The 26,306-nt window shown below is 47.7% G+C and overlaps 1 protein-coding gene and 1 pseudogene across 3 annotated transcripts in view; one reads left to right on the top strand and one right to left on the bottom strand.

Moving 5' to 3' along the window:
• LOC149327126 (P-selectin-like) overlaps window positions 1–8,593 on the top strand; it is a 73,048-nt gene extending 64,455 nt beyond the window's left edge. For all 3 annotated transcript variants that reach the window (XM_089564472.1, XM_089564471.1, XM_089564473.1), the window contains one exon: window positions 8,459–8,593. In XM_089564472.1, coding sequence (XP_089420598.1) covers window positions 8,459–8,560 — 102 coding nt within the window. In that variant the 3' untranslated portion in view covers window positions 8,561–8,593. The remainder of the gene's footprint in view (window positions 1–8,458) is intronic.
• Window positions 1–26,306, bottom strand: part of LOC149327124 (alpha-tocopherol transfer protein-like) — a 563,535-nt pseudogene that overhangs the window by 368,766 nt on the left and 168,463 nt on the right.

Below are 26,306 nucleotides of genomic sequence, written 5' to 3'. Positions count from 1 at the left end.
CTCAACGTTCTGTTAAAGTACTTCCAGCAAACCACGAGAGATAGCTTATGGTCTAACAATGTAGAATACGGCTCACCAGAACTTCCTAAACAAATTTCGCATCACAATTACGAGCCAGAAAGAGTCTCGCTAATTCAGTTCACTTAATGTGATTTAGTGCGGAGAATCGCGTATAGGATATTTATAACAGGCCCTTTGTACACAAGCGTGCACAGCAGGTGAGCAAATGAACGATTGATATACATATCGCTCATCAGGCGCATATACTGAAAAGTTCAACTGAGGGATACTGCATATATACCGTGTTCATGCGATGACTTCCAGTACAAGAAAAAAAAAAGCTTTTTGAGATGAAAATATGATTCTTTCCCGATCATAGCGACGGTGTCCGCAGTTATAATAAAATGTGTTAAATAAATTCATTAATTTGAAAATAAAAAAATTCCACTCAATACTCTTCAACTTTTTGCACTCGGGCGCTTGGTTAAAGTCATAAAATTGTGGCTGGCTGTCACCACTTCGCTCGCTTTAGCATTCGTTCCCAGACACCCTTAGAGCGGAAAAGGGGGGGGGGGGGGGTAGTGGTCTCGGGGTACTCAACGTGGCAAGCTCTGCGGAGACTAGCTACCAAGTGACAAGAGCTTTTTGGTCGTTTGGTGCTGTAGTGTCAGCGCCCACATTTCACTGGCTGGGCTCTCTGGAAACAAGCGCTGCGCGCCCGCCGTCGCTCAAAGCAGGCCCAGACTCTCTCGGGCATGTCGCGGCGTGCAGCGTGACTCATGCCGTCTCGCCGGCGCCGACGCGGACCCTTCCTCCTCCCCTCCTCTCCGTCGGTGCGGGCTTCACCGTCGCGTCGCCGGCCGTCGCCTCTCGACCATTGGTCTAATTTGAACGGTGGCCAGTGCTGTGACCTGATTGGAGGATTTGAGCTGCTGGCTGCCGCAACCGTCAGCGGGCGGCTATAAAAACGGAGCCGCGCTGAACCCGAGCAGCAGACGGGCAGCAGAAGAGCCATCACGCCGGAGCTACGCTCGCCACCGGGGCCGCCCTTCTTCTGTGTGCTTGCCCGTGGTGCTCTTGTCCCTTGTATCATGTAAAAGCCCTTGTACATACTGTACATAAAAGTCCTTTGACTCACCGTCGCCTCGACCGTTTCCTGGCTCGGACTCCCAGTCCCAACAGTGCCCAGCTTTCACCGGTCGAAAGCCAGAGAATGGGTCGGAGCCAAAGTTTCACGAACAAAACAAAGTGTATACAGCAATGAGACGATACGCAGGATTTCACAATCGCTCGTACGAGTATATACAAGGATGAGGAGGAGGAGGAGTAAGAGGAAAGGCAGGGAGGTTAACCGAAAAATAATGGGTTTGCTACCCTACACGGGGGGGGGGGGGAAGAGTGAGGGGATAAAAAAAAGAAAGAGAAAGGAGAGTAACAGAAAATTGAAGTCACATGGAAAGTCAGCGTTCGTTAAAGTCACAGCTACAGATACAAAGTGATTACTAAAACAATGCAACTTGTGCAAAGTGGCGCTCAAGAGAGATTACAATACAAAAGAATTATTTCACCTAAATCGCACTAACACAAGAGAGAGGCAAGCAAACAAAACCCAATTTGTTCTCCGGGCACTGCTGCAGTCCTACGCCAGATGTTCACGACGGTGCCGTCCCGCAGACTGCCGCACGCTGCCTCGTCGGACCGTTGCTGAGCGAGTGGTGTTTTCCCGAGAGTCGAGCTGGCGCGCTTCTCTGTAGCTTAAACGGAGGCTCTTGGAAGTCGACAGCTGTCAACGCCCTTCTTATATAGGCTTGCTCTACGTCTGCCTGCTTGCCCCAAGGCAGGCGCACACATGCACACAGTATTCGGCTGTGCAGTCTCCTTCTCCTTCTCGCGCCGTGCCCGCAGCCCCGTTGGCCGAAACCAGGGGTGGCTTCGAGTTGCTTCCAGTATTTTCAGGTCTGGCGCCGACGCGCGAGTGAGGGGGGGGGGGGGGGGCATCTCTTAGCATACGAAACGCTACGCCCTCGTATAAACGTCTCGGATATTCGAGAAGGGTCGATGTCATGGCTGATGCAATCTCCCAGCGGGTCGCATCGGTGAGCCATGGTGGAAGAGGCAGCCACACACACAAAGCTAGTCGCTCTCCGGGGTTCCCTTCTCCCCTGTTTTACGACGGGCGCCGGCAAGAAGCATACATGCGGCGGTTTTTGTTTCTTTTTTTCAAAAATGTTCTGAATTTGGTGACGCTGGCGGTCAGAGCATCCAACATTAATTATTAAATGAGCAAGACATATTGCCCTTCGTGCTGTGGAGCGCAGAATTTCAGCTGTCCAGACGCATCGAATGGACGCGCGCTAGCCGAAAAGCAAGCATAGCTACTCTCAAGCTTCACCGGCCAGCTAGAGATGCACGCCACATCCGGCAGCTAGGCCCAGAGGGAGAGAGCAAAAGGTCTGTGATGCGCTCGCTCCAAGCAGCATAACTTCTTTTGCGTGAATATGCGAGCACCGCAACAGACGCATGCCCCTTCCATGCGTCTCTGCTGCCCAAAATTCCTAGCCTGGAACCGCCAAGGGCATTAAAGTTTTTGTTCATCTAATAATCGTTTTTGGCTGGCGCGATGGACTGCTAGAATTCATTCGTCAGGAAGAGCTTGGCATCTGAAGCATAGGGAAATGGATTCATAAAGAGCGGACAATCCCATAGGTCCCAGCCGCCTGATTTACTGTAGCGCACCAATCGGCTCATTGAGAGATTTAAGGTTTCAGTACAGGCGCGCGCAGTTTGAATGCTAGCATGCGCTGCAGCCTGCCGCGCCTGAGGGGTGCATTCTTCCTGTTCTGTACCGTCTCCTATTGACATCTATCTACTTTTAGTCCTGAAAGATGAAAATTACATTCCGGGTTCTCTTGACTGGCATTAAGTGGCTGGGTGAGAGACTAGGTTTCAGTACAGGCACGCGCAGTTTGAATGCAAGCATGCGCTGCAGCCTGCCGCGCCTGAGGGGTGCATTCTTCCTGTTCTGTACCGTCTCCTGTTGACATCTATTTACTTTTAGTCCTGAAAGATGAAAATTACATTCCGGGCGCTCTTGACCGGCATTAAGCGGCTGGGTGAGAGACTAGGTTTCAGTACAGGCGCGCGCAGTTTGAATGCTAGCATGCGCTGCAACCTGCCGCGCCTGAGGGGTGCATTCTTCCTGTTCTGTACCGTCTCCTATTGACATCTATTTACTTTTAGTCCTGAAAGATGAAAATTACATTCCGGGCGCTCTTGACCGGCATTAAGCGGCTGGGTGAGAGACCAGGTTTCAGTACAGGCGCGCGCAGTTTGAATGCTAGCATGCGCTGCAGCCTGCCGCGCCTGAGGGGTGCATTCTTCCTGTTCTGTACCGTCTCCTGTTGACATCTATTTACTTTTAGTCCTGAAAGATGAAAATTACATTCCGGGCGCTCTTGACCGGCATTAAGCGGCTGGGTGAGAGACTAGGTTTCAGTACAGGCGCGCGCAGTTTGAATGCTAGCATGCGCTGCAACCTGCCGCGCCTGAGGGGTGCATTCTTCCTGTTCTGTACCGTCTCCTGTTGACATCTATTTACTTTTAGTCCTGAAAGATGAAAATTACATTCCGGGTTCTCTTGACTGGCATTAAGTGGCTGGGTGAGAGACTAGGTTTCAGTACAGGCACGCGCAGTTTGAATGCAAGCATGCGCTGCAGCCTGCCGCGCCTGAGGGGTGCATTCTTCCTGTTCTGTACCGTCTCCTGTTGACATCTATTTGCTTTTAGTCCTGAAAGATGAAAATTACATTCCGGGCGCTCTTGACCGGCATTAAGCGGCTGGGTGAGAGACTAGGTTTCAGTACAGGCGCGCGCAGTTTGAATGCTAGCATGCGCTGCAACCTGCCGCGCCTGAGGGGTGCATTCTTCCTGTTCTGTACCGTCTCCTATTGGCATCTATTTACTTTTAGTCCTGAAAGATGAAAATTACATTCCGGGCGCTCTTGACCGGCATTAAGCGGCTGGGTGAGAGACCAGGTTTCAGTACAGGCGCGCGCAGTTTGAATGCTAGCATGCGCTGCAGCCTGCCGCGCCTGAGGGGTGCATTCTTCCTGTTCTGTACCGTCTCCTGTTGACATCTATTTACTTTTAGTCCTGAAAGATGAAAATTACATTCCGGGCGCTCTTGACCGGCATTAAGCGGCTGGGTGAGAGACTAGGTTTCAGTACAGGCGCGCGCAGTTTGAATGCTAGCATGCGCTGCAACCTGCCGCGCCTGAGGGGTGCATTCTTCCTGTTCTGTACCGTCTCCTATTGACATCTATTTACTTTTAGTCCTGAAAGATGAAAATTACATTCCGGGCTCTCTTGACTGGCATTAAGCGGCTGGGTGAGAGACTAGGTTTCCGTGCAGGCGCGCGCAGTTTGAATGCTAGCATGCACTGCAGCAGGACATGAACCTCCTACCTGAAACAATGTTAGGATTCAGGGCCCAACTATCTACCCAGGACATAATCTTGCAGCTTAACAAAGACATAATTGAAGCTGACGAGGGAACAAGAACGAAAGCAATATTGGGTTTAGACCTTTTTAAAGCTTTCGACAACGTCACCCACAAAGCCATTTTGACAAACGTCAGAAATCAACCCCGGAGAAAGGACGTACAACTACATCCGGTCCTTCCTCACTAACAGAACAGCAGTGATAACGGTCGGAACAATAGAGTCTGCCCCAATCGCACTAGGAAGTAAAGGAACGCCACAGGACTCCGTCCTGTCCCCTTTCCTTTTTAACCTCTCCCTCACCAAAATTCCCCCCAACATGGCACAAATATCAGACCTGCATCACACGTTCTATGCAGATGACATCACACTTTGGGTAACCAAAGGATGCGAAGGCTACATAGAAGACACACTCCAAGCAGCAGTGGACATCATTGAGGCATGCGCATGGGAATCCGGCCTCACTTGTTCTGAGCAAAAATCTGAACTCTTCGTGATCCGTCGTAAACAAAGAGGTAGACGTACCTCGACTTCCCCCCCGCAAATAAACGTCTATGTTAATGGACGATCTGTCAAAGAGGTACACACCATGAGAATACTGGGGTTGTATTTACAAACAAATGGAAAGAATACTGACACACTCACTAAGCTAAAACGTACGGTAGAAGCGACGGCGCGATTAATCCGCCGCATAGCTAATCGCAGACAAGGGGTGAGGGAAAGAGATTTATGCCGACTAGTGCAGTCCTTTGCGCTAAGCAGGATACTGTATGCCACCCCTTATCTCAAATTTGCGAAAGCAGAAAAGGACAAATTAGATGGTATGATACGGCATGCCTATAAGGCTGTGTTAGGACTCCCACTAAATGCCTCAGCCGAAAGGCTTATGAAGTTAGGAATACATTACACCTACAATGAACGGAAAGAAGCCCATTTAATGGCTCAAATAGCGAGATTAGCCAATTCCAGAACTGGCACGAGTATTCTTACCAGGCTTGGAATGAACTGTCAAGCTAGGAATAAAGATGCTAAAGTAGACTTACCCCGCGACTATAGGACGGCCCTACTAATCAAACCACTCCCCAAAAACATGCACCCCTTACACCATGAGGGTAGAAGACAAGCACGAGCCAAAGCCTTACATAATAAATACGGACAGTGCGATGGAACACTTTATGTACATGCGGCCGAATACAAACATACCAATTACTTTGCAGTTGCGGCTGTGAACGAGAGTGGTGACCACATCGTCTCGGCAACAATCAAATCGAAATCCTCTGAAACGGCAGAAGAGGCGGCTATAGCCCTCGCCCTAGCGCATACCCAAGAGAGCATCATGCTCAGCGATTCCAAAATGGGTATCAATAATTTGAATCTTTCACAAAAACTGTGCCAACGGGCCAAATGCGCCAAAGCGGCAAAATTACGAAGAAGAAAACATGCATTTCATGAACCCCTCAAGCGGAGCATTATTGCATCACACACAAGATGACACCTCTCAATGATTTACGAGCATTCTTCGATACCTTGACGTTATTCGCTGCCCCCTGACATCTACAAGCCCCATTCCACAACAAACTGAGCGTTTTGTTCGAGAAATGTTTGGTACCGTGCAGGCTACAACACGGCCTCCTAACAAGAGGCTCAAACTGTGTTGGGACACTGAGAACTCATGCGAGGGTACAGTTTGAATATCTTCGCAGGCGTAGAAGACAATTCTGGGCGCACCAACTCCACATTTTCGACCTTTTAGAAAATCCTACCAGTTTACTTTTTTTCTCGGTCGTTTTGCAAAGCGCACAAGCAAAGCGCACAGCGCACTGTGCGGGCTCAATGCGCGTTGTCACTAGAGCACACAACGGAGTCTTCCATGTACAAGTTTCTAGTTTTTGACCTTTTCATGCGTTACCTTCCTTTCCCGGCAGTCTTGAAAATTGCGCGCCCGTATTAACAACGTGACGAAACTAGTTTTCGACATGCTTGCCCATTTTTTTTTTCAAGTCAACCACATATTTTACCCGACCGTCAACAAATATCACTCGAAAGAAGCAGTGCATTGCTGCTGGCCATAAAAACTTCGGATCCCCGAGCAACTCAACGCGCAACAATGCAAAATGAACGGCAAGGCCAAGCGCACAAGGCATATGGGCACTCTTCACTAACTGCGCACGAATCGGTGCCGTGGCTCGTGCCGACGAGCGAGCAGGCAGGCGTGCCTTTCACTCTTGCGCCATAGTGCGCCGGCCGGCTTGCTCAACGTAAACTGCTTGACATTCAGAGTAGTGGGGCAAAAAACAAAATTGCTGGGGTTTGGCTTTGGTTAAACCTGGTAGGTTGCGTAAGCATCCATACCGTTCCATTCGGGATCATCACCGGTTGTAGACGATTCGGTTTTTATAGAGGCGCGGTGCGCCCGTCTAGCAGCGTCTTGGGCGCGCCGCTTAGCAAGGCGCTGTTCCCGTTCTTCATCTGTCTCCGAAGCCCGTTGTCGTTTCCTGGCTTCGTCAAGCCGACGTAGCCTCCCTTTCTTTTTATGAGGCGCCATAAAGACGGAGCCGGCAAGCGAACGAACGCATTTACCCCCCCCCCCCCCCCCCCCCCCGCTCTGTTCTCCAGCCTCCTCTCCACACTCCGCAGCTGGCGAGAGCGCGGCGAGCGCAGCGCCTCCACTCGGCAGCGGCGCGGCTGCAGCTGTAGTGCACCGCGCCTCGCGCCGCCCTTCAAGGTCAAACGTGCCTCACGACCGCCCCGCCGCGAAGGGCTGAAGCCTGTCGTAATATTGCTTACGCAATAAAAAAAAAATTCCTCACCTTGCCTTCGCCAGAAACCGCTCGAGTTCCGCGTCGAAGAGCAAGGCAGACGCCAAAACACGGGGTCTCCGACCGGACAAAGACGCTGCACGCTCACAGGCGCAGTTGACCGTCTACTGGTTTCGGTCTGCCTCGCCTGCCCGTAACCCGTATGCTCTGTCGCCGCTCGCCCGCACGCATGCCCACGCGCGCTACCGCTGGCGGCATCAAAAACAGGGGGGATATATACTAATCGGTTACATACTTCCTGGGAAAATACTTCGCCCAGTGTCAGCTCTTTACAAATTTCATTCTGTATGGCTGAAGTATAAGTGTTATTAGCAGAGAGTAGTGAAATAGTAGTAACATAGCAGATAGGTGATAGTAGTAGTGTTACACAACTAACAAACTTCCCTGAAAAGTTTTCTCCTTCCTGGCGATGTCGCCGCTATGATCGCGAAGGAATCATTTTGTCTCATCAAGCGTGATTCATATCCGGCACATGTGCGACAAAAACAGGTGATCATAGCGGTGAAATATTCTGTCGAGGACAGTGGCTTCCTGGGAAGGAACTATATATTGCTTGTCTAAATTCTGAGATCGTGCGCGTCGGTCCATGCTCTGCAGACTCCTATCAATGATTATGTGCGTTTCTATCATATCGCTGATAAATGTGATATTGTTATTGTTGCTGTTCATTGTTTCTCTTTCGTTTCTTGTACTTGGGGGTTTTATAGCGCTTACTCTGTTTAGAACTTATCACTGCTTATAGTATATCCACATTTTATATCATGAGGTAATATCAGTGCGTATAGTTTGATTTTATATTTTATGTTGTTGGATACCTGGCGTATTCATTGTATTATTTTTACTGGGAATTGCGTTTGTTGTTGCTGTACTGTGTTGAACGTTATGTTGCCAGTTCAGGTGTTTTAGTATCATTATGTGAAAAGGAGTAGCCGGGACCGCAATCACACCATCTCATTTTATATCCATGTCAATAAAAATGCATATTTCTGCAAAATACATACTCTTCCAGCGGACAATCAGTATATTATAATCGCTGCTCCTCTTTAGCAATCGAGTGACACCAGAAATAAATAATGACTTTTGCTATATCTGGCAACATGAGAACGTTGCGTAACTGTATATTTGGCGTTGGTCCCACAGCTCTTCGATCGGGCTGAACCACAGCGACTCGGATGGTGCTGCCGTGGGAAGTGCAATCGAGAACCTCACTGCAAGGGAGTCGAGATTCTTCGCTCTGAATAAAGTGGCATTGAAAATACAATTTGAACTCTTGAATACATGCAACATCCTCTCCTTCAGCGCACTACAGATGCAAATAAATATTCGAGTAAATACCTTACACACGCAATGCCATCTCTGCTTGTTACAAAGCCTAGTCAAGGTATATCTCGACTCTGAATTTTCCACAAGCACTGCTTTTTTTTGTCCATCCAATGTCATTTCAGCTTCTGGACGTAGGATCTAGTCGAGGGTTTGACGGCATACCGTCTGGTCAGGAATCATGGTGATGAGGATTGCTGGTCACTGGCCAAAGTCAATAAAGACGTTTCGGGAGCGCTACGGCTCCCTTGTTCACTATGAAGCAATCGGCGCACGGATCTGTCCTTTTGTAGCACTCAGTAGCGTTTTTAATGATTTAGCATAGATAGGATGTAGAATCCCGTCATTCCTGTTTAGTGTGTTACACGATGTCTGTATGATAAGCGACTCAAGATTCTGCCGTGTTGATGTGTTCTTTTCTGTTGTCAATATCTTTACTTGATCCCAGTTAATTTCGTGGCCGGATTCTTGCACATGCTCGGCGATGGCGTTAGATGTTACTTTCTGGTTTCGGACGTCGTTCTGGTGCTCTCTCAGGCGTCTCCTAAAGTCCTTTGTCTCACCAATATATATTGATGAGCAATCGGCGCAGTCAATTTCATACACTACGCCGGAAACCTTTCACGAGGGAGCCTGTCCTTCACATTCACCAGTTCTGTTCGTACCTTGCCAGCGGGGACGTGCGCGATGTTGACACCATGCTTGCGGAAAATACGTGCAAGCGCTTCGCTAATTCCCTCTACGTATGGGACAGCAGCTCGTTTTTCTTTGGGTTTTTCTGTCCTCTCGATTTCTTCGGAGGCAGGCTGATTCGCTAGCATTCTTCTTTCGGTGTTCCTGATGAAGGAAAGAGGATAGCCATTTCTTCGCAGGTCGGATTCTATTATTTTCATTTCGCTCTTTAGGTTGCCATCTTTACTGCAGACTTGTCTGGCACGGTTGATCAGGGAGAAAACCACAGACCGTTCGTGAGCGACTGGGTGCACAGAACTGAAATGTAAGTATCTTCCGGAGTGCGTAGGTTAGCGGTAAACATTAAATGAAAGGCCAGTCGGAGTACGGGTTACCGTGGTGTCCAGAAATGGGAGGCAGCCATCGGTTTCCTCCTCAACAGTGAACTTGATTGAGGGTTCAATGGCGTTCAGGTGGTCCAGGAAAAGGGCCATGTGCTTGCGCTCCAGGACACAGCAACAGTCGTCCACGTATCTTAGAAATATTTTTGGTCGCGGCTGGAAAGTAGTTAAAGCTTTCTTTTCGATGACTTCCATCGTGATGTTCGTCGCTGTCACAGAAATTGCTGCTCCCATTGCTGTGCCGAAAGTCTGTTGGTAAAAGGTGCCATTATACGTAAAATAGGTGTTAGCGAGACAGAAGCGCAATAGCTCGCATAGCTCTGCTGCGTCGAAAGGGGTCCGGTCTTGCCACGAGTCTTCATCTTCAAGGCGTTTCCTGCAAGCTTCAACGGCCAGATTGACCGGAACGCTGGTGAATAATGAGCAGACGTCGAAAGACACGAGCATGTCGCTGTCTTCAGGGACGATGGCTTTTACCTTGTTGATAAAATCGGATGAGTTCTTGACGTTCGTTTCTGTCTTTCCAACCAGTGGAGCCAAAACACCGTGAAGGTACTGTGACAGCGAGTGCACAGGAGACCTCCTGAAGTCTAGTATTGGGCGTAGAGGGGTGCCTTCTTTGGGAACCTTTGGAAGCCCGTAAATGGCGGGTGCCGAGCCGTTCGTACATAGCAGCTGATAGTAGAGGCGTTTCATTGATGGTGGAAGGCCCTCGAAGATTTTTGCAAGCATTTTCTGAAGAGACGTCTGCACCTTTGATGTGGGGTCTTTTGGCAGTCGGCGATAGGTATTCTCGTCCTGCAGCAAGGTTTCCATTTTTTCCCTGTACGAAGAGCGGTCAAGGATTACAGTGACATTTCCTTTATCCGCAGGAATAATTGCAATTTCATCGTTGGCCTGTAGGCTACGAATTGCCTTGCGTTCGTCTTGAGGCAGGGAGTAGTCTGGTGACGTCTTCTTCATACGAGACAGCACACCTATCGCCTTCGTCCTTACTTCATCTTGAACGTCTCGGTCGAGAAGTCGCACCGCTCCTTCGACGGCGCAAGCAACCTTTCGTGGGTTCGGTACTTTCCCTTGGTTGAAGTTCAAACCTCGGCTGAGTAGCTTGGCTTCAGCAGGTTTCAGATTGTAGGATGACAGGTTTTTTTGTCTCGAAGATCGTTGTTGACCCAGTGCTTGTTTCTTTTTCAGCAAGAAACGCTTGCATCTTCTGTTCTTGTGATTTCGAGTGCTTTTCCTCTCTTCTGCGTACTTCCTGGTTGGCGACTAATTGAACGCTGGCAAGAATGTCGGGAGCGATGAACTCCAGCTGGCGTTTTGCGAAGAACAAGCCCGTTTCGAGGCGTTTCTTTGTTAGCTTGAATTCTTCTATGCGTGCTTGAAGCAGTTGACGTTCGGCCTTTGCGACGACCTGGAGACCGAAGCGGGTTTTGACGGGTTTCTTCAGACGCAATGATTTCGGGATAACTTTAGAACACTTGCAATTGAGGTTGAAGTGCAAATGCGTGCGAAATGCAGCGAGGCTGGCCGAGATGCTTACAAAACGACGAATTCCGGTGATGGACGGTTGTCCAAACTGAACGTAGGATCGTAAGCACCGTTACATGATGCTGTCTCAAATGCTGACTTATTTCGATTTCACTACACGCATACAAGCACAAAGGCAAGAAAAATTACTCCGTATCATCGTCGTGTGGAGGTGTTCTCTTAAAATGCATTCAGAAACTGTCTGCTCACATCGTAGGACAGATATGGAAAGGAAAACGATATGTAGCGTTAAGAGGTGGGTAGATGGCAGAGTTGGTCAGGGAACAAACGTGGTTTAATGATATCCTAGTCGAAATTGGGAACAATGAATGGGCTTGGGCAGGACATGTAATGCGAAGACAAGATAATGGATGGCTGTAAGGGTAACGGACAGGATACTAAAAGAAGGTAAGATTAGCAGGGAGCGGCCCGAACATTTGCTGGCTGGATGCGATTAAGAAGCTTTCGGGGATAAGATTGCTGCAGCTGGCACAGGAGAGGGTTAATTTTTTGCCCTACTACAGCGTGTAGTGCCATATAGGGCACATCTGCTTTTCGACCTGGGCCATGCCCGTGGTCTTGCTAATTACTTTCGCAGCTTAACGCGCTGCTGCCAGCAGTTGTTTCTCTTTTTCCGGCAAGACAAGGATCTCGGCTTCGCATAAATGCTTCTTATCCTTGTGTGGCGCAGCATTCAGCTCTTAGTTGCGCTTAACCGTGACTCACCGTTCGCCTGTTTTATTTTCTCTTCTGTGGCGTATTCAGACAGCTTGGGTACTTTGTAGCCTTTGTGTTAAAACAGCCTAAAATTTCTAGAGTGGACAGAGTCTAACTTTTTCTTTCGTCACACATTCGCGCATTGTCCTGTATCTCGTCCCTTTTCTGACTTCATATACTGCGGTCCCACATTAGACGAAAATGTGTATATGGGCACCAGGCTCTGTGCACTCCCAGTCAAAAGTATTCGGTGCAAGGGGTTTGCTTGTGAGGCCAGCTATATGTCTCGTTATGCATGCTTAGCTACCGTAATTTCTCGAAAGAATGGCTTCCCGTCCTAAATGCTCCCAAACTTTGGACTGCTAGATGTGCTAGCGACCCCCGCTAAAAGCTTAGGTACACTTTTGACAGGGTCTGTACCTTCCAGCGTGTCATCAAGTCATCAAACTGGCTCACGACTGACGATCCCATGATTCTGGAACATGGTCACACAGGGTTTCCTGCACGTGAACACACTGTCGGTACAAAGTCATAAAAGCACGTAAGGACAGAATCACACTAATAGAGGCAATCATGCAAGACAAACTGATTGCATATAGACTTCATGCAAACGCGGCAGGAAAAGCATTTTCACCGGTTGAATTGAATGCATTCAAATATCGTCACTAAGATACTATCGCAGTAAGAACTGCTCAAGAGAAGGGACAACTAGCGCTGGGCTGCACATAGGGGACTAGGATGGGAAGGTGTCTGCCGTGGAAAACGCCCGCAACTTTGAGAAGCTGGAAAAGAACCTCGTTATACGAACGCATCTCAATTTCAAAACAATCATGTCTGAAACCTTCTCAAAATTCCAAGCTTATTAGATATGTGTTGCGATCAGATACTTTGGGCAGAGCGCGCCACCGGGGCTATGCTGAGCAAGGCAGCGCCATCTAACTTTATGTATTTTATTTTCATTTACGTAATACAGCAGACCTGATGTGGTCCAAGCAGGAAGGGCAGATAACAAGGCATATTTACAAACGCCATAAAGTTAGTACATAGAAAAAAAGTTTGACACATGACACAAATGAGCGAAACAAGTCAAAAGAAATACATTGCACATCAATTTCCACATCAAAATTCATTGCTAAGAGCCCTTTCAGAACTCTCACTTGAGACAGTCTCGTCAGGCAGCGCATTCCACTCGTTTATTGTGCGCGCAAAGTATGAGAATCTAAACGCGTTTGTTTACGTGAAATTTGTTGTTAGGGCATGGGAATGTTGGTGACGGGTTTTTTATGTGGTTAAAGATGCAACATAAGGTGAAGAAGAAATTCCAAACTTTCCCTGCAGGAGTGAAGAAATATTAGTCGGGCAGTTTTCCGTCTTATATGAAGACGTTTCATTTCGTCGGCGGCCATTAAATTGTATTGTATTGGGTTTAAATGGCGCATAAGGGTGGCCATTGAAGCAGATGGGGAATCAGTTCTCTTGAATTTTTTGCTACATGAATCGCAGAGCCCGTCTTTGTACGTTCTCTATTTTCACTATATCCTTTTTGGTGCACGGGTCCCACACAGAAGCCGCATACTCAAGTTTGGGCCGAATAAGAGAGTTATAGGCTAATAGCTTAACGTAACTGTGTTCTCCCTTGAGCTTGTGTTTCAAAAGTCCAAGTTTTTTCGATGAAGATGAACAGATGTAATCAACATGGTCGCTATAGTTGAGAGGTGGATTTATTAAAACACCTTAATATGTGGATTTTTCGACTACAGAAATAGTAGTGCCGAAGCAGAGTAACTAAAGTGGATAGGATGTTTTTTTTCCTTGTCATGCGCAAAAGCACTGTCTTATCAGAACTGAAGACCATTCCTGATCTGTCACACCAGGCCACAGTTTTGTGAAGAGCATCATTCAGTCACATTTGGTCACCCACAGAGCTCATTGGGGCGTACAGCATACAGTCGTTGGCAAATAAACCAATTTTAACATTTCTATCAATGGAACGCACAAAGTGGTTTGCATAAACCAAAAATAACAGCGAACCTAGCACACTTACTTGGGAACGCCAGAGGTTACTGGTAGTAACGCGGAACAAATGCCACCAATATCCACAAACTGAGTTCGATTTCGTAGGCAAGCCAGTTTACCAAGGTCAAGGACACGCCTATTAATTTCAATTTTTCAAGAAGTTTATTGTGGGGAACTTCATCAAACGCTTTGCTGAAGTCTAAAAAATTATGTTCAGTTGTCCTGATTTATCTAATACGGAACTAAAGTTATGAATAGCAGTAACCAACAGCATGACAGTAGGAAAACGTTTCCTGAAGCCGTGTTGGACTGGAGACAAGCATCCTTTAAAGTTTAATATTTCATGTATGTGGTTAGCGATAATGTGTTCAATTAGTTCGCAACAGGTACTCGCCAAAGAAGTCGGACGGTAATTGTTTAAACACGCGCGGTTTCACTTCTTATTCGCAGGCACAACTCTGGCTTTTAGCCAGTCGGGGGGCAAGGAAAAAGACGATAAAGATAAACAGAAAATTTTTGTTAAGAAATGAGCTAATGATTCAGCATAACGGCGTAAGAAGGCGTTTGGTGTGTCATCTGGACCATGCTAACTTTTGGCATCTAGCAGGAGTAGGGATTCAACAACCCTTTTATAGGATACAGTGGTTGATTGTTCAGGCGGAAAGTCAAAAACATATTCAATGGCACTTTCTTGAAAAAATACAGAATGAAGGTAGGTATTGAAAGGCGTAGCAATTGATTTATGACACTTAATTACGTTTTTATGCACAGTGATTTGATTTATTTGCTTCTGTGAAGTTCAAAGGTGATCCCAAAATTTACGTGGATAATTTCGAATAAATTTTTTAGAACTCTCTGCAAAGTAACGTTTTTTTGCTGGCTTAATGTTAGAAGAAGACACTTATGCTAAAATAGCTAACTGTCGAGACCTGTCGTTCTCAGTTTTTTTTAGCCGTTTAAGCCATCGTTTTAGGTGAATAATGTGCCGATTTATCAAGGCATTTGCTTTCTTCAAGCGCTTCTTCTTAACGGATATGAAGCTATTGATACAACATTTACGGTGTTCTTTGAACATGTTTCCTAACTGTGTAACACTGGTTCCCTCAAAGCTTTCATAAGACAATTCCAATTAATGAAGGATGGATTCATCCACTGCTTGCGAATTTTCTTTTACGTTATGATGGTTTGCTTTTTTATACGACCGTAAACTACAGATAAAGATACGACTACTAACTTGTGATCAGATATCCCATCATGAACAGACACTGTGTAATCACAAAAAGAACGTTTTATGAATACTAAATCTAAAATTGACTCAGAAGAACCATGTATTCTAGTTGGATCGGTGACTATTGGCTGAAGGTCGTCGGACAAAATTGTATCATAGATCGTGTCAGCATTTTCAGAACATCCATGGTTTTCTTTAGACCATTTGATGGTTGAAAGGTTAAAAAATCCTGCAGGTATCAAATTTTTATTTCGCAGTTTAACTAAAAATACTGTAGCTTATGTAAATAGTCCAGGTCTGAAATAGGAGGCAGTGCACATAAGATGAAAGTGTAGCCAAGATACGTGATTTTTTGGAGCAAAGAGGGTTCAGCTTAAGTTAAGGACAACGCAGCGAGCTATAGAAAGAAAAATAATAGGTGTAACGTTTAGAGATCGGAAGAGGGCGGAGTTGGTGAGGGAATAAAGGCGGGTTAATGACATCCTAATTGAAATCGAGGAGAATAAATGGGCTTGGGCAGGGCATGTAAATCGAAGGCAAGATAAACGCTGGTCCTTAAGGCTAACGGAGTGGATTCCAAGAGAATGCAAGCGTAGCAGGGGACGGCAGAAAGTTAGGTGCGCGGAAGAGATTAAGAAGTTTGAGGGGATACGGTGGCCGCAACTGTCAAAGAACAGGGTTAATTGGAGAGACATGGGAGAGGCCTTTGCCATGATGTGGGTGTAGTCAGGCTGATGATGATGATGGTGAAATAGCTCTTGATTGCTTGACTTTATTGATCTAGTTTCCTTTTATTATGCAAGCAGAAACTGGCAAATAAAGAAAAAATTGTACTCCTGCTCTGCATTTGCTCTCTGACGAGCCATTTTGATACAGCAATTAGCTTACCCTGTTTTTTTTTCAGTCTGTGTAACGAGCACTCTCTAACTCCAAAGGTCGCTGCCGTATGTTTTGCAACTTACCCTTGAGGGGTTTATGGGACTGAGCGCTAAACAATCATCCCTAAATGTTCACCCTCCTCCAGCGCTGCATCGTACTTCGCTGTGCTGTTTTATTGTGGCCCTGTTTTCTTTTTTTTTTTTTTGCTGTGCTGTTTTGTCGCTTTGCTGGGGCGCTATGCTGGAAGGCCCGAGTTTGCTGAAACTCGGAATCTTCCCGAGCTCTGGCGACGCCCTCAGATGAGTGAACTAATGGTAGCAAGACAAAATCCCACCCTCGTCACGCCTCCAACTTTATTGGGTTATCTGGATATATTCCGTGCTTTATCATCACATCGGCGCCACCTCATCGGCTTCTTGGGCGGTCTACAAAGAACGGGTCACGTGAGCCAACCGCCGGTGCACTTTTCATTTGTGTGTCGCTCCACCAAGTGTACTGCGTGTGCAATTAGACAAACGAGGTTTGTTGAATTTTATAATGCACTTAATACACCTTTGTAAGCAGTTTATAGTGTGCAAGATTTGGATTTAAAGCGCTTTGGAGTGATTTATGCATTATTAAATTTTGCTTTGTACCGCGAGGGAACGCTACCAACGCCCGTCATCAGCTGACCGCCAATGGCGACGAGGTACATGTGCAACGCTGTGAAGGCTACGGAAGCAGTCCGCAAAAAAAATAAAGAGAGGTGTATCACTCCGCGCTGTTCTGTGGCCGTGTGGTCTAACGCGTCGCTCCGGAGAGTCGACAGGCAATGGGAGCGCGTGGGTTCAAACCCCGCACGGTGAAACTTTTTTATCTCACATTTTTTTTTCATCGCAAGTTGAATTTCGCGTGACATCAATTAGAAAACTCGTTTTGTTCAGAATCGCTTGAATATTATGCCGTGTTCTGAAATGAACTGCATGCATCTGTTCTTTTCATGCATACCGCGTTAATGTGAGATGCCCGAAATTCGTTGTCAATGAGCTCGCACCGGCTTTTGGTCTGCAGTGGCGGTTATCTTCCCGATTCTGCAGCATTGTGACTATACTTTTTAGATGCAAGTGAGAGGTTTGTGCGAAAGATGACATTCATTCGTCGCATTTAATTAATTAGCACAGTGGTGAGTGCTCTGCAGTGGCCCGATTAACAAGTGGCCATCTGCAACTTTCGATTTCGCCGTTGCCGAGGAGCCCATTTTTTTTTTTTTTTTTTTTTGGGGGGGGGGGGGCTCTCTTAAGGTACCTGGCATGTTATGAATTGTTCTTTGGAACCGGTTAGCGGCTGATCCAGTCTTCGCCAAGAGAGTCTGGGACCGACTTTGACACTGTGCTGTAGAGTAGCCCAAAGGACTTGGCGAGAACAATTATTTTTTACTCATTGCAATGTTCATTGCATAATGTGCCTTCCTTGTGAAATAGTTGGCCTTCACCATGTCAGGGCTGGACTTCGAAGGAGCCTTTACGCCAATGTAGGTCCCGTGGACGCTTCCCACGACGTCTGTGATGCCGCCGCGCAGAAGGAAACGCTCCTCAACATACGCACGCTCGGCCGCAGTCGTGGGCAAAGCGAGCCACCGCTTCTGCACAGCCGCGTCTATAAGCGCGTCGGAGACGTCCCTCACACAGCGGCTCACAGTGCTTTATTGGCGTCCAATAAAGCGGTCTGCGCCGACGCTCCCCTGGAAGCTCCCGGTCGCGAAGAACCGGAGGGCGCAGAGGACTTGCTCTTCGACCGAAAGCGAATGAAGCCCGGTACGCACTCTCCGCAGTCGTGGGTCGTCGCCTAACTATTTACAAAACCATCGTACCAATTTTTTGGAGAGGCGAAAATGCCGCTGGAATTCGTCGTCGGCCAAAGCAGTAAACGGGTCCAGCCGGCCGTACTGACATTTGCCCTCAGCGGAAGCGATTACCCAGGCTGCTGCTGCTGCCGCCATGACAGTCCCGAGATGAATTCGGGGCACTTCACCGTTCACGAGTTTAGCTCCGAGTTCACCTGTTAATCAAAACCATTGGTCACGCCCCCGGCGTGCCGTACATAAATTATAGGCGTACCGGCTATGGGTGGGCCACTCCCAACATCCCTGCCGGCTACAGGTATGCTGCGCGGCTGTGCTGATTGCTGACAGACATCGCCGATGTTGACCATCGAAATATAACAGGCAAAACGGACGTCATCGCTGATAAATCTAAGCACCTCTGCGAAGGACACGCAACGTGGCGAAAGCCGCCGATTTCTTCGCTCGCATACCAAGATTGCACAACACTATAGCCTGTTGCAACCACGTAAGACGTACAGCACAACGCTGAAGGCGCGTCACACCTGCTTGCAAGGCGTCAAACACGGAGCACGACTACGAAACGGTGCTTGGAGCACGTCCTACTCCAACAGCATCGCATGACAGGTGTTTGGCTTGGCCGTCCTTTCATCGGTGATAAAGCTCAGCATCAATGTGTCAAACACATCTGGGATCGACAAACGATCGCGGCTCCAGACCCAGTGCAATAAAGTGTTTGTAATTTCCAGCACGCAAGCGCTGCGTACTTCACAACCGTAACACCTTTCTCTGTTATAAGTCCGATTCCATTATTACAAACAGGATCCCTCACCTGCCCGAATGATATTAATGCGATGTCCCTGCGGTATACAACGGCGATCGACGTTAGTGGCCAAACCAGTCCGCAAAACCTTGAAGTAATAAGGGAGTAATTACTCATTGGCATCCACCCAAGCGCAGCCATACGGCTACAAAGGAAAGCTATACAGCTTTCTCAGAAACTTCGTAGTTAAAGAAAAATTCGTCCTGGTCCGGGGTTCGAACCCGGAACCACCGCCACACCGGAGCAGTCGCTCTACCAATTGAGCTAACCGGGACGGCAAGCTTATGGTAGGGCGAGAGCGAATTGATCAGTAACTCGAAGTGGGAAGAGTGTTGGTCAAATGTTTAGGGGAATCCCCCAAGGTGCAGTAGATTTCTAATAAGGGAGTAATTACTCATTGGCATCCACCCAAGCGCAGCCATACGGCTACAAAGGAAAGCTATACAGCTTTCTCAGAAACTTCGTAGTTAAAGAAAAATTAGTCCTGGTCCGGGGTTCGAACCCGGAAGCACCGCCACACCGGAGCAGTCGCTCTACCAATTGAGCTAACCGGGACGGCAAGCTTATGGTAGGGCGAGAGCGAATTGATCAGTAACTCGAAGTGGGAATAGTGTTGGTCAAATGTTAAGGGGAATCCCCCAAGGTGCAGTAGATTTCTAATAAGGGAGTAATTACTCATTGGCATCCACCCAAGCGCAGCCATACGGCTACAAAGGAAAGCTATACAGCTTTCTCAGAAACTTCGTAGTTAAAGAAAAATTCGTCCTGGTCCGGGGTTCGAACCCGGAACCACCGCCACACCGGAGCAGTCGCTCTACCAATTGAGCTAACCGGGACGGCAAGCTTATGGTAGGGCGAGAGCGAATTGATCAGTAACTCGAAGTGGGAAGAGTTACTGATGAGTTACTGAGTTACTTCCCACTTCGAGTTACTGATCAATTCGCTCTCGCCCTACCATAAGCTTGCCGTCCCGGTTAGCTCAATTGGTAGAGCGACTGCTCCGGTGTGGCGGTGGTTCCGGGTTCGAACCCCGGACCAGGACGAATTTTTCTTTAACTACGAAGTTTCTGAGAAAGCTGTATAGCTTTCCTTTGTAGCCGTATGGCTGCGCTTGGGTGGATGCCAATGAGTAATTACTCCCTTATTAGAAATCTACTGCACCTTGGGGGATTCCCCTTAACATTTGACCAACACTATTCCCACTTCGAGTTACTGATCAATTCGCTCTCGCCCTACCATAAGCTTGCCGTCCCGGTTAGCTCAATTGGTAGAGCGACTGCTCCGGTGTGGCGGTGCTTCCGGGTTCGAACCCCGGACCAGGACTAATTTTTCTTTAACTACGAAGTTTCTGAGAAAGCTGTATAGCTTTCCTTTGTAGCCGTATGGCTGCGCTTGGGTGGATGCCAATGAGTAATTACTCCCTTATTAGAAACCTACTGCACCTTGGGGGATTCCCCTAAACATTTGACCAACACTCTTCCCACTTCGAGTTACTGATCAATTCGCTCTCGCCCTACCATAAGCTTGCCGTCCCGGTTAGCTCAATTGGTAGAGCGACTGCTCCGGTGTGGCGGTGGTTCCGGGTTCGAACCCCGGACCAGGACGAATTTTTCTTTAACTACGAAGTTTCTGAGAAAGCTGTATAGCTTTCCTTTGTAGCCGTATGGCTGCGCTTGGGTGGATGCCAATGAGTAATTACTCCCTTATTAGAAATCTACTGCACCTTGGGGGATTCCCCTTAACATTTGACCAACACTATTCCCACTTCGAGTTACTGATCAATTCGCTCTCGCCCTACCATAAGCTTGCCGTCCCGGTTAGCTCAATTGGTAGAGCGACTGCTCCGGTGTGGCGGTGCTTCCGGGTTCGAACCCCGGACCAGGACTAATTTTTCTTTAACTACGAAGTTTCTGAGAAAGCTGTATAGCTTTCCTTTGTAGCCGTATGGCTGCGCTTGGGTGGATGCCAATGAGTAATTACTCCCTTATTAGAAATCTACTGCACCTTGGGGGATTCCCCTAAACATTTGACCAACACTCTTCCCACTTCGAGTTACTGATCAATTCGCTCTCGCCCTACCATAAGCTTGCCGTCCCGGTTAGCTCAATTGGTAGAGCGACTGCTCCGGTGTGGCGGTGGTTCCGGGTTCGAACCCCGGACCAGGACGAATTTTTCTTTAACTACGAAGTTTCTGAGAAAGCTGTATAGCTTTCCTTTGTAGCCGTATGGCTGCGCTTGGGTGGATGCCAATGAGTAATTACTCCCTTATTTGAAATCTACTGCACCTTGGGGGATTCCCCTAAACATTTGACCAACACTCTTCCCACTTCGAGTTACTGATCAATTCGCTCTCGCCCTACCATAAGCTTGCCGTCCCGGTTAGCTCAATTGGTAGAGCGACTGCTCCGGTGTGGCGGTGGTTCCGGGTTCGAACCCCGGACCAGGACGAATTTTTCTTTAACTACGAAGTTTCTGAGAAAGCTGTATAGCTTTCCTTTGTAGCCGTATGGCTGCGCTTGGGTGGATGCCAATGAGTAATTACTCCCTTATTAGAAATCTACTGTACCTTGGGGGATTCCCCTAACATTTGACCAAAACCTTGAAGTGCGCGACGTTAACCAATACAACGCAGATACGCGCGCCACCCCCTTCACAGCTTTTAGTCAGCGTCTGATGACATAGGATGAGTTGTGTCGCTGGGTAGCACGCTCTTCGCATCCGCAGTGCACTAAAGAGGCGTCACACAAAACAGGCATACGTAATGAATCATTGAATACAGCCAAACAGCAATTTTTTTTCTCACACCGCATTTTCCTCCATGTCACAGCCGCTCGCACGGCCAATTTCTACCGCTGAGATTCGCCAAGAGCGTACTAAAAGCAATGGTTGGCCATAGCGGGGTGCGGCAGCGGCCGTAGCAGCGGAGAGCTCCACCTGAGGTCACTGCAGAGAGCAGCAGTGACGCGGGGGTGCAGTGAAGTTCAGTTTTTTGCTTTTGTTTATTATGCAAGCCAGAAGATGTATGACTGTTATATTTTGATATACGACACAATAAAATATATTATCGCAATGGCCGAAAAATAAGAACGATTCAGCGTGTAGTAGTTGCCCAGTCTTTCCAGTCGATGGCAGCGCTACCGGCGGCGTGTCAGTGCATGCAGGAGCCCTCTCGTTTTCGACACGGTGGGCCGCCGCTCTACTTCGTATGCAAGCCACGCTGCAAGCAACGGCCTCACTATCGCCTCTAGCGGCAGAAAGTGTCAAATCTTTGTTAATTTCCTAAAGCTATGCTTTTCAACAACGCTTTATTGGATTCAGATTTTAAAATACATTTGGAAATGAACAAAATGTTCATAATATTATCTGTTGCCTTTTAACGTATTCGAGAGAAGAGAAAGGGTTGATACAAGAGTGCACCTAGTGCGCACTGTCCGTCTTCGGAAATGGAGAGACAGATAGAGCCTGAAAGAGAAGACACGCCTTTGACGCGCCCGAAAAGGCGTGTCAAACAGCTAGCGGCGAGTGTGCAGATAGATAGCAGAGAAGTCACGATTTCGCGATTGCTGATATGGCGCTGATAACTTCAGGTAGCCCTGCGGCCTGGTATTGCGCAGTGTATTGTGTTTGAAGTGTGAAACAGGCGCGCAGGGTGCGCTTCTATCGCCTTTACGTGGCTTTATCTCTACATTTTATTGTCCGCTGCCTGCGCACGTTCCGCGCTATCTTCGTTCACTGACTGCTGTCATCGCAAACTCGGATGAAACTCGGGCGAGCGCCAAACTCGGGCCTTCCGGCATAGCGCCCCTGCTTTGTCCGGCGAGCTGTTTTGATGCGTGCTGTTTTTTCCCTGTGATATTTTATCGCAATGCTCTTTTCTTCTTGTGATGTTCTGTGGCTGTGCCTTTTTTCCCTGCGCTGTTTGGTCGCTGTGGTTTGTTTTGTGTCCCGGTTTGACGCATGCTGTTTTATCATGTGACATAGTGTTCGGCGCCGCGGTAACTTTCATGGATCAAATTCTAAGCGTCAGTTGATCTAGAGCAGTGGCCTTCCTGACGCCTGCGCTGCGGGGAGCATTAGCTTTTCGACCCTCGTGGAAGAAAGCTTATACAACACGGTCAGCATTTGTCACTGGGCGTTTGGGGCATTTGCGTTTGCGTGGGATATTTGCATATTCGCGTTTGGGATATTCTTTGACCTGTTAAGACCGTTCTTCTGCTCGCCGTTTTTGTGCAGTCAGTCAGGGTGCAGCTGTAGAATGTACAGTCTGTTCCGCAGAGCTAGATATCATAACTCGCCAACACAACCGATATTTTCAATTCTTCTGATTGGCCACACTTACTTTAGGTGGTGACTTTTGATGGTCACTTGCGCGAGCTCGCGGTATAGCCAAACTATCTTGATAGTATAGCCAAGCGCTCGTCCCTGTCTACTTCTCTGTCCGTGTCTTTTATTGCGCCCCTGTGTCCTCCTGAAAAATATCTCGATAAATGTTCGATCGATGCAAAAACCTCCCACACATGATATCGAAAACGTTCCGCCACGCAGCAGCCTTGCATGCAGATTGTCCGCTCGGACGGCTCGCGGCCGTTTGGCTTTACATGACGTTTTTTTTTGCGTAAGACAGAGCAGCTTCATTTAAGCATAAAATTAATCAGCTCATGTGTGCTATCAGAACTTTGTTTCCTCCATGTTTACGCATTTCTATACAGGTGTTGCTTGATAAAATTGTAATACATGGAGGCGAAATTCCAAGGGATCGTGTGCTGTGCGATGTCATTGCACGTTAAAGAACCCCAGGTTTTCGAAATTTCCGGAGCCCTTCATTACGGCGTCTATCATAGCCTGAGTCGCTTTGGGACGTTAAACCCCAATAAACAAAAACCTAACCGAAATTGAATTGTCGCATAAAAAAGATATATAAAACTACACACATGCACCACGCGTGCATGAGCACACATGATAGTCGCAAGGTTGCTGCACTGCGTTCAACCACCGACCATTGCTCAGACCGATTCTGTCTTTAGCAAGATGGTGCAACGGGTCGCGCCGCTAAAGTTGCGCAAGCCAAGAAGGTCAAGCCAACGCTCGTTACCCTGCATTGTTCACTGCGCATCCCTCCCTTACGAAGACTGAAAAATGTCGGGGTTTGTTGTGAAGAAAAAATATTAATTCGTTCAACTGTCCAAAGCTACACACGGGCTTCGAGCGCAAGCATAATGGAAGTTTTAGGATTAATTTAGACCACCTTGGAGTTCACTAACGTGCGCTATCGATACGCAAGACGTGGGCTTTTTTTGTACCTCGCTTTCTCGAAAAATATGGCATCCGAACAGTTGTGGGAAGCACCCGAGGGTGAGCATGCAAACGCGTGCGGGTTGTACAGAACTTGGTCGACGCCTTCCATGGCGCCTTGCCGGGGAGAATTGTTAGTGCTGGAGTGGCTGAGGTAGTCCGATCACTTACTTAGTATTTGTTTATTTATTTGTTTATTTATTTACGAAAACTTCAGCCAGAGGATCGTATAGAGTGCGCAATGTTGCAATAACAACCAAGGAGATAACAACTCCCACCACATCAAGATTCAAACCAATCGCACTCTTCGCAAAAGATCTCATATGCGCTCGAAAAACATATAGGTGATAAGGGGCAGCAGGGATCCTCGTTAAACAGCACTGTCCTAGAATAAAAGGAGAGAAAAGTAAAAAGACAAAACGCAAGGCGCAGACAGCCAGGTGCCAAGAAATACGTTTTCGTGAAACAGGTACGTTTGAACGCACCCAAAAACACGGATCGGCAGGGAATAAAACTAGTAAAAACATGGACCAGCAGGCAATACAAATGGATCCGCAGGTAATAAAAATACACGCCAGAAAAAAAAACTAAGAACAAGAAGACACTAAGCGACATCAGAGAAAACACGCGCTCATCAAAATGGGCAACATAACATGCGGCAAAGGACATGCTTTTGAAGTTGTTCCACTAAACGATTGTACAGGAAAGGAAATAGTTTTTAAAGTGGTTTGTGCAGGCGAAGTGTGGCGCAAGTCTGCCTGTCATGAATGTGCCTAGTATGTCGGGTTAAGCATGGGCGCAGGTAATAACAGAAGCTGATTTAAACTGTTAATGATAAAGTGAGATGAAAATTTTAGCCTTGCTAGCGCTGTTATCTTTTCTAGGGGGAATATTGTTTGCCGCCATGACATCGGATGATGAAGTTTGCCTCTGATAACGGTCGAAAATGAAGCGGATAACTTTTCTTTGTACTACCCTAAGGGAATGTTAATCTTTTCACAAAAATGGATGCGAATGTACACTCGCATACTCAAATTTAGGTTTTATATACGTGTTTGAAGCTAATATCTTTATGCGCTGTGGGGCGTACTTCAATTGTTGCCGAGAAAGCCAAGTTTCTTTAAAGAGGCAGCGCAAATTGTTTCAATGTGACCAGTCCGCCTCAGATGCTCATTTAAGGCTACGTCTACATACTTGTAATTATCTGCCTACAATAATTTATCGTGGTTAAGTGTACTGGAGAACTGTAACGGCTTTGTCTTGTTCCTGCCCGTAGAAGAAATATTTTATCTATATTGATTTCCATCAAACATTCAAGCGCCAATCTTGAATTGCATTAAGGATTGTTTGCTCGCAATTTAAGGCGAAAGCCTTTAATGCCTCATCGTTGCCTACAGAAGGCTGCCAGCAGAAGCTGCTCAGCAGAGGTGGTGGTGGTGAAAACTTTTAATTGATGAAATAGAGTTTGGGAGCCACAGAGTGGCCCTGCTACATGGTCGGCGTCCCTAGTTCGGGACACCGCATGACGAGGCCCCGTATCTTGCCCGTTTCACCAGAGCCCTTTGGACTCAAGCGAGGAGCCACTGATCCAACACCGAAAACAATCATTTGGGCTCCTGGCCACCAGGGCTTACGAGGTAATGAGGCCACTGACGCGGCTGCCCGGGCGGTTATTGAGCGGGCTCCTCATCCCAGCTCTTTTGGCTTGGAGACTAACCAGCCGCTGCTTCGATTCAAATATATAATAAAGCATTATAGCGACAACCACCGCCCTTTCCCGGCCCCTGTAAAGGGGCTGAGTAAGATGGAGGAGAGAACTTTAAGGCGCCTGTAGACAGGCACTCTACTCTGTCCTGCAATCATAAAATATTACGATCCGAACACGGATGGGCGATGCCCGCACTGTGGGGAGACTTGTGATATCTTCCACATGGTGTGGGCATGTACTCAAAATCCCCGCCTACCCCCTTCCTCTAACCCTTCCAGAGAGGCATGGGAGACTGCCCTCTCAGCAGTGGTGTCACGCTTTTGAGTGGTGTCCATCGAGATATGTGAGGCAGTTACTGCGTAATTTCCTTTCCTCAAATACAATTTTCATTTTTATTTCGAAGCAATACTGCTTTCGCTACCACCTCAGCCCGTGCCGTGCCGCGGCCGCATAGCCACGCTTGACCTTTCGCGTGACCTCGCTGTGTGACGTCATACCATCTGTGTAAAAACGGGGCCCCATCTCACGCCGTCGCCTAGCGCGGCGCATAGCCACGGCCTGACTCCCGCTCTTCTCACGAGGG

This window comes from Amblyomma mixtum, chromosome 10, assembly GCF_055824585.1.
Source record: "Amblyomma mixtum isolate Tamu chromosome 10, ASM5582458v1, whole genome shotgun sequence".
In the NCBI taxonomy this organism is placed as follows: Eukaryota; Metazoa; Arthropoda; class Arachnida; order Ixodida; family Ixodidae; genus Amblyomma; species Amblyomma mixtum.
This window is presented reverse-complemented; position numbering and strand designations above follow the sequence as displayed.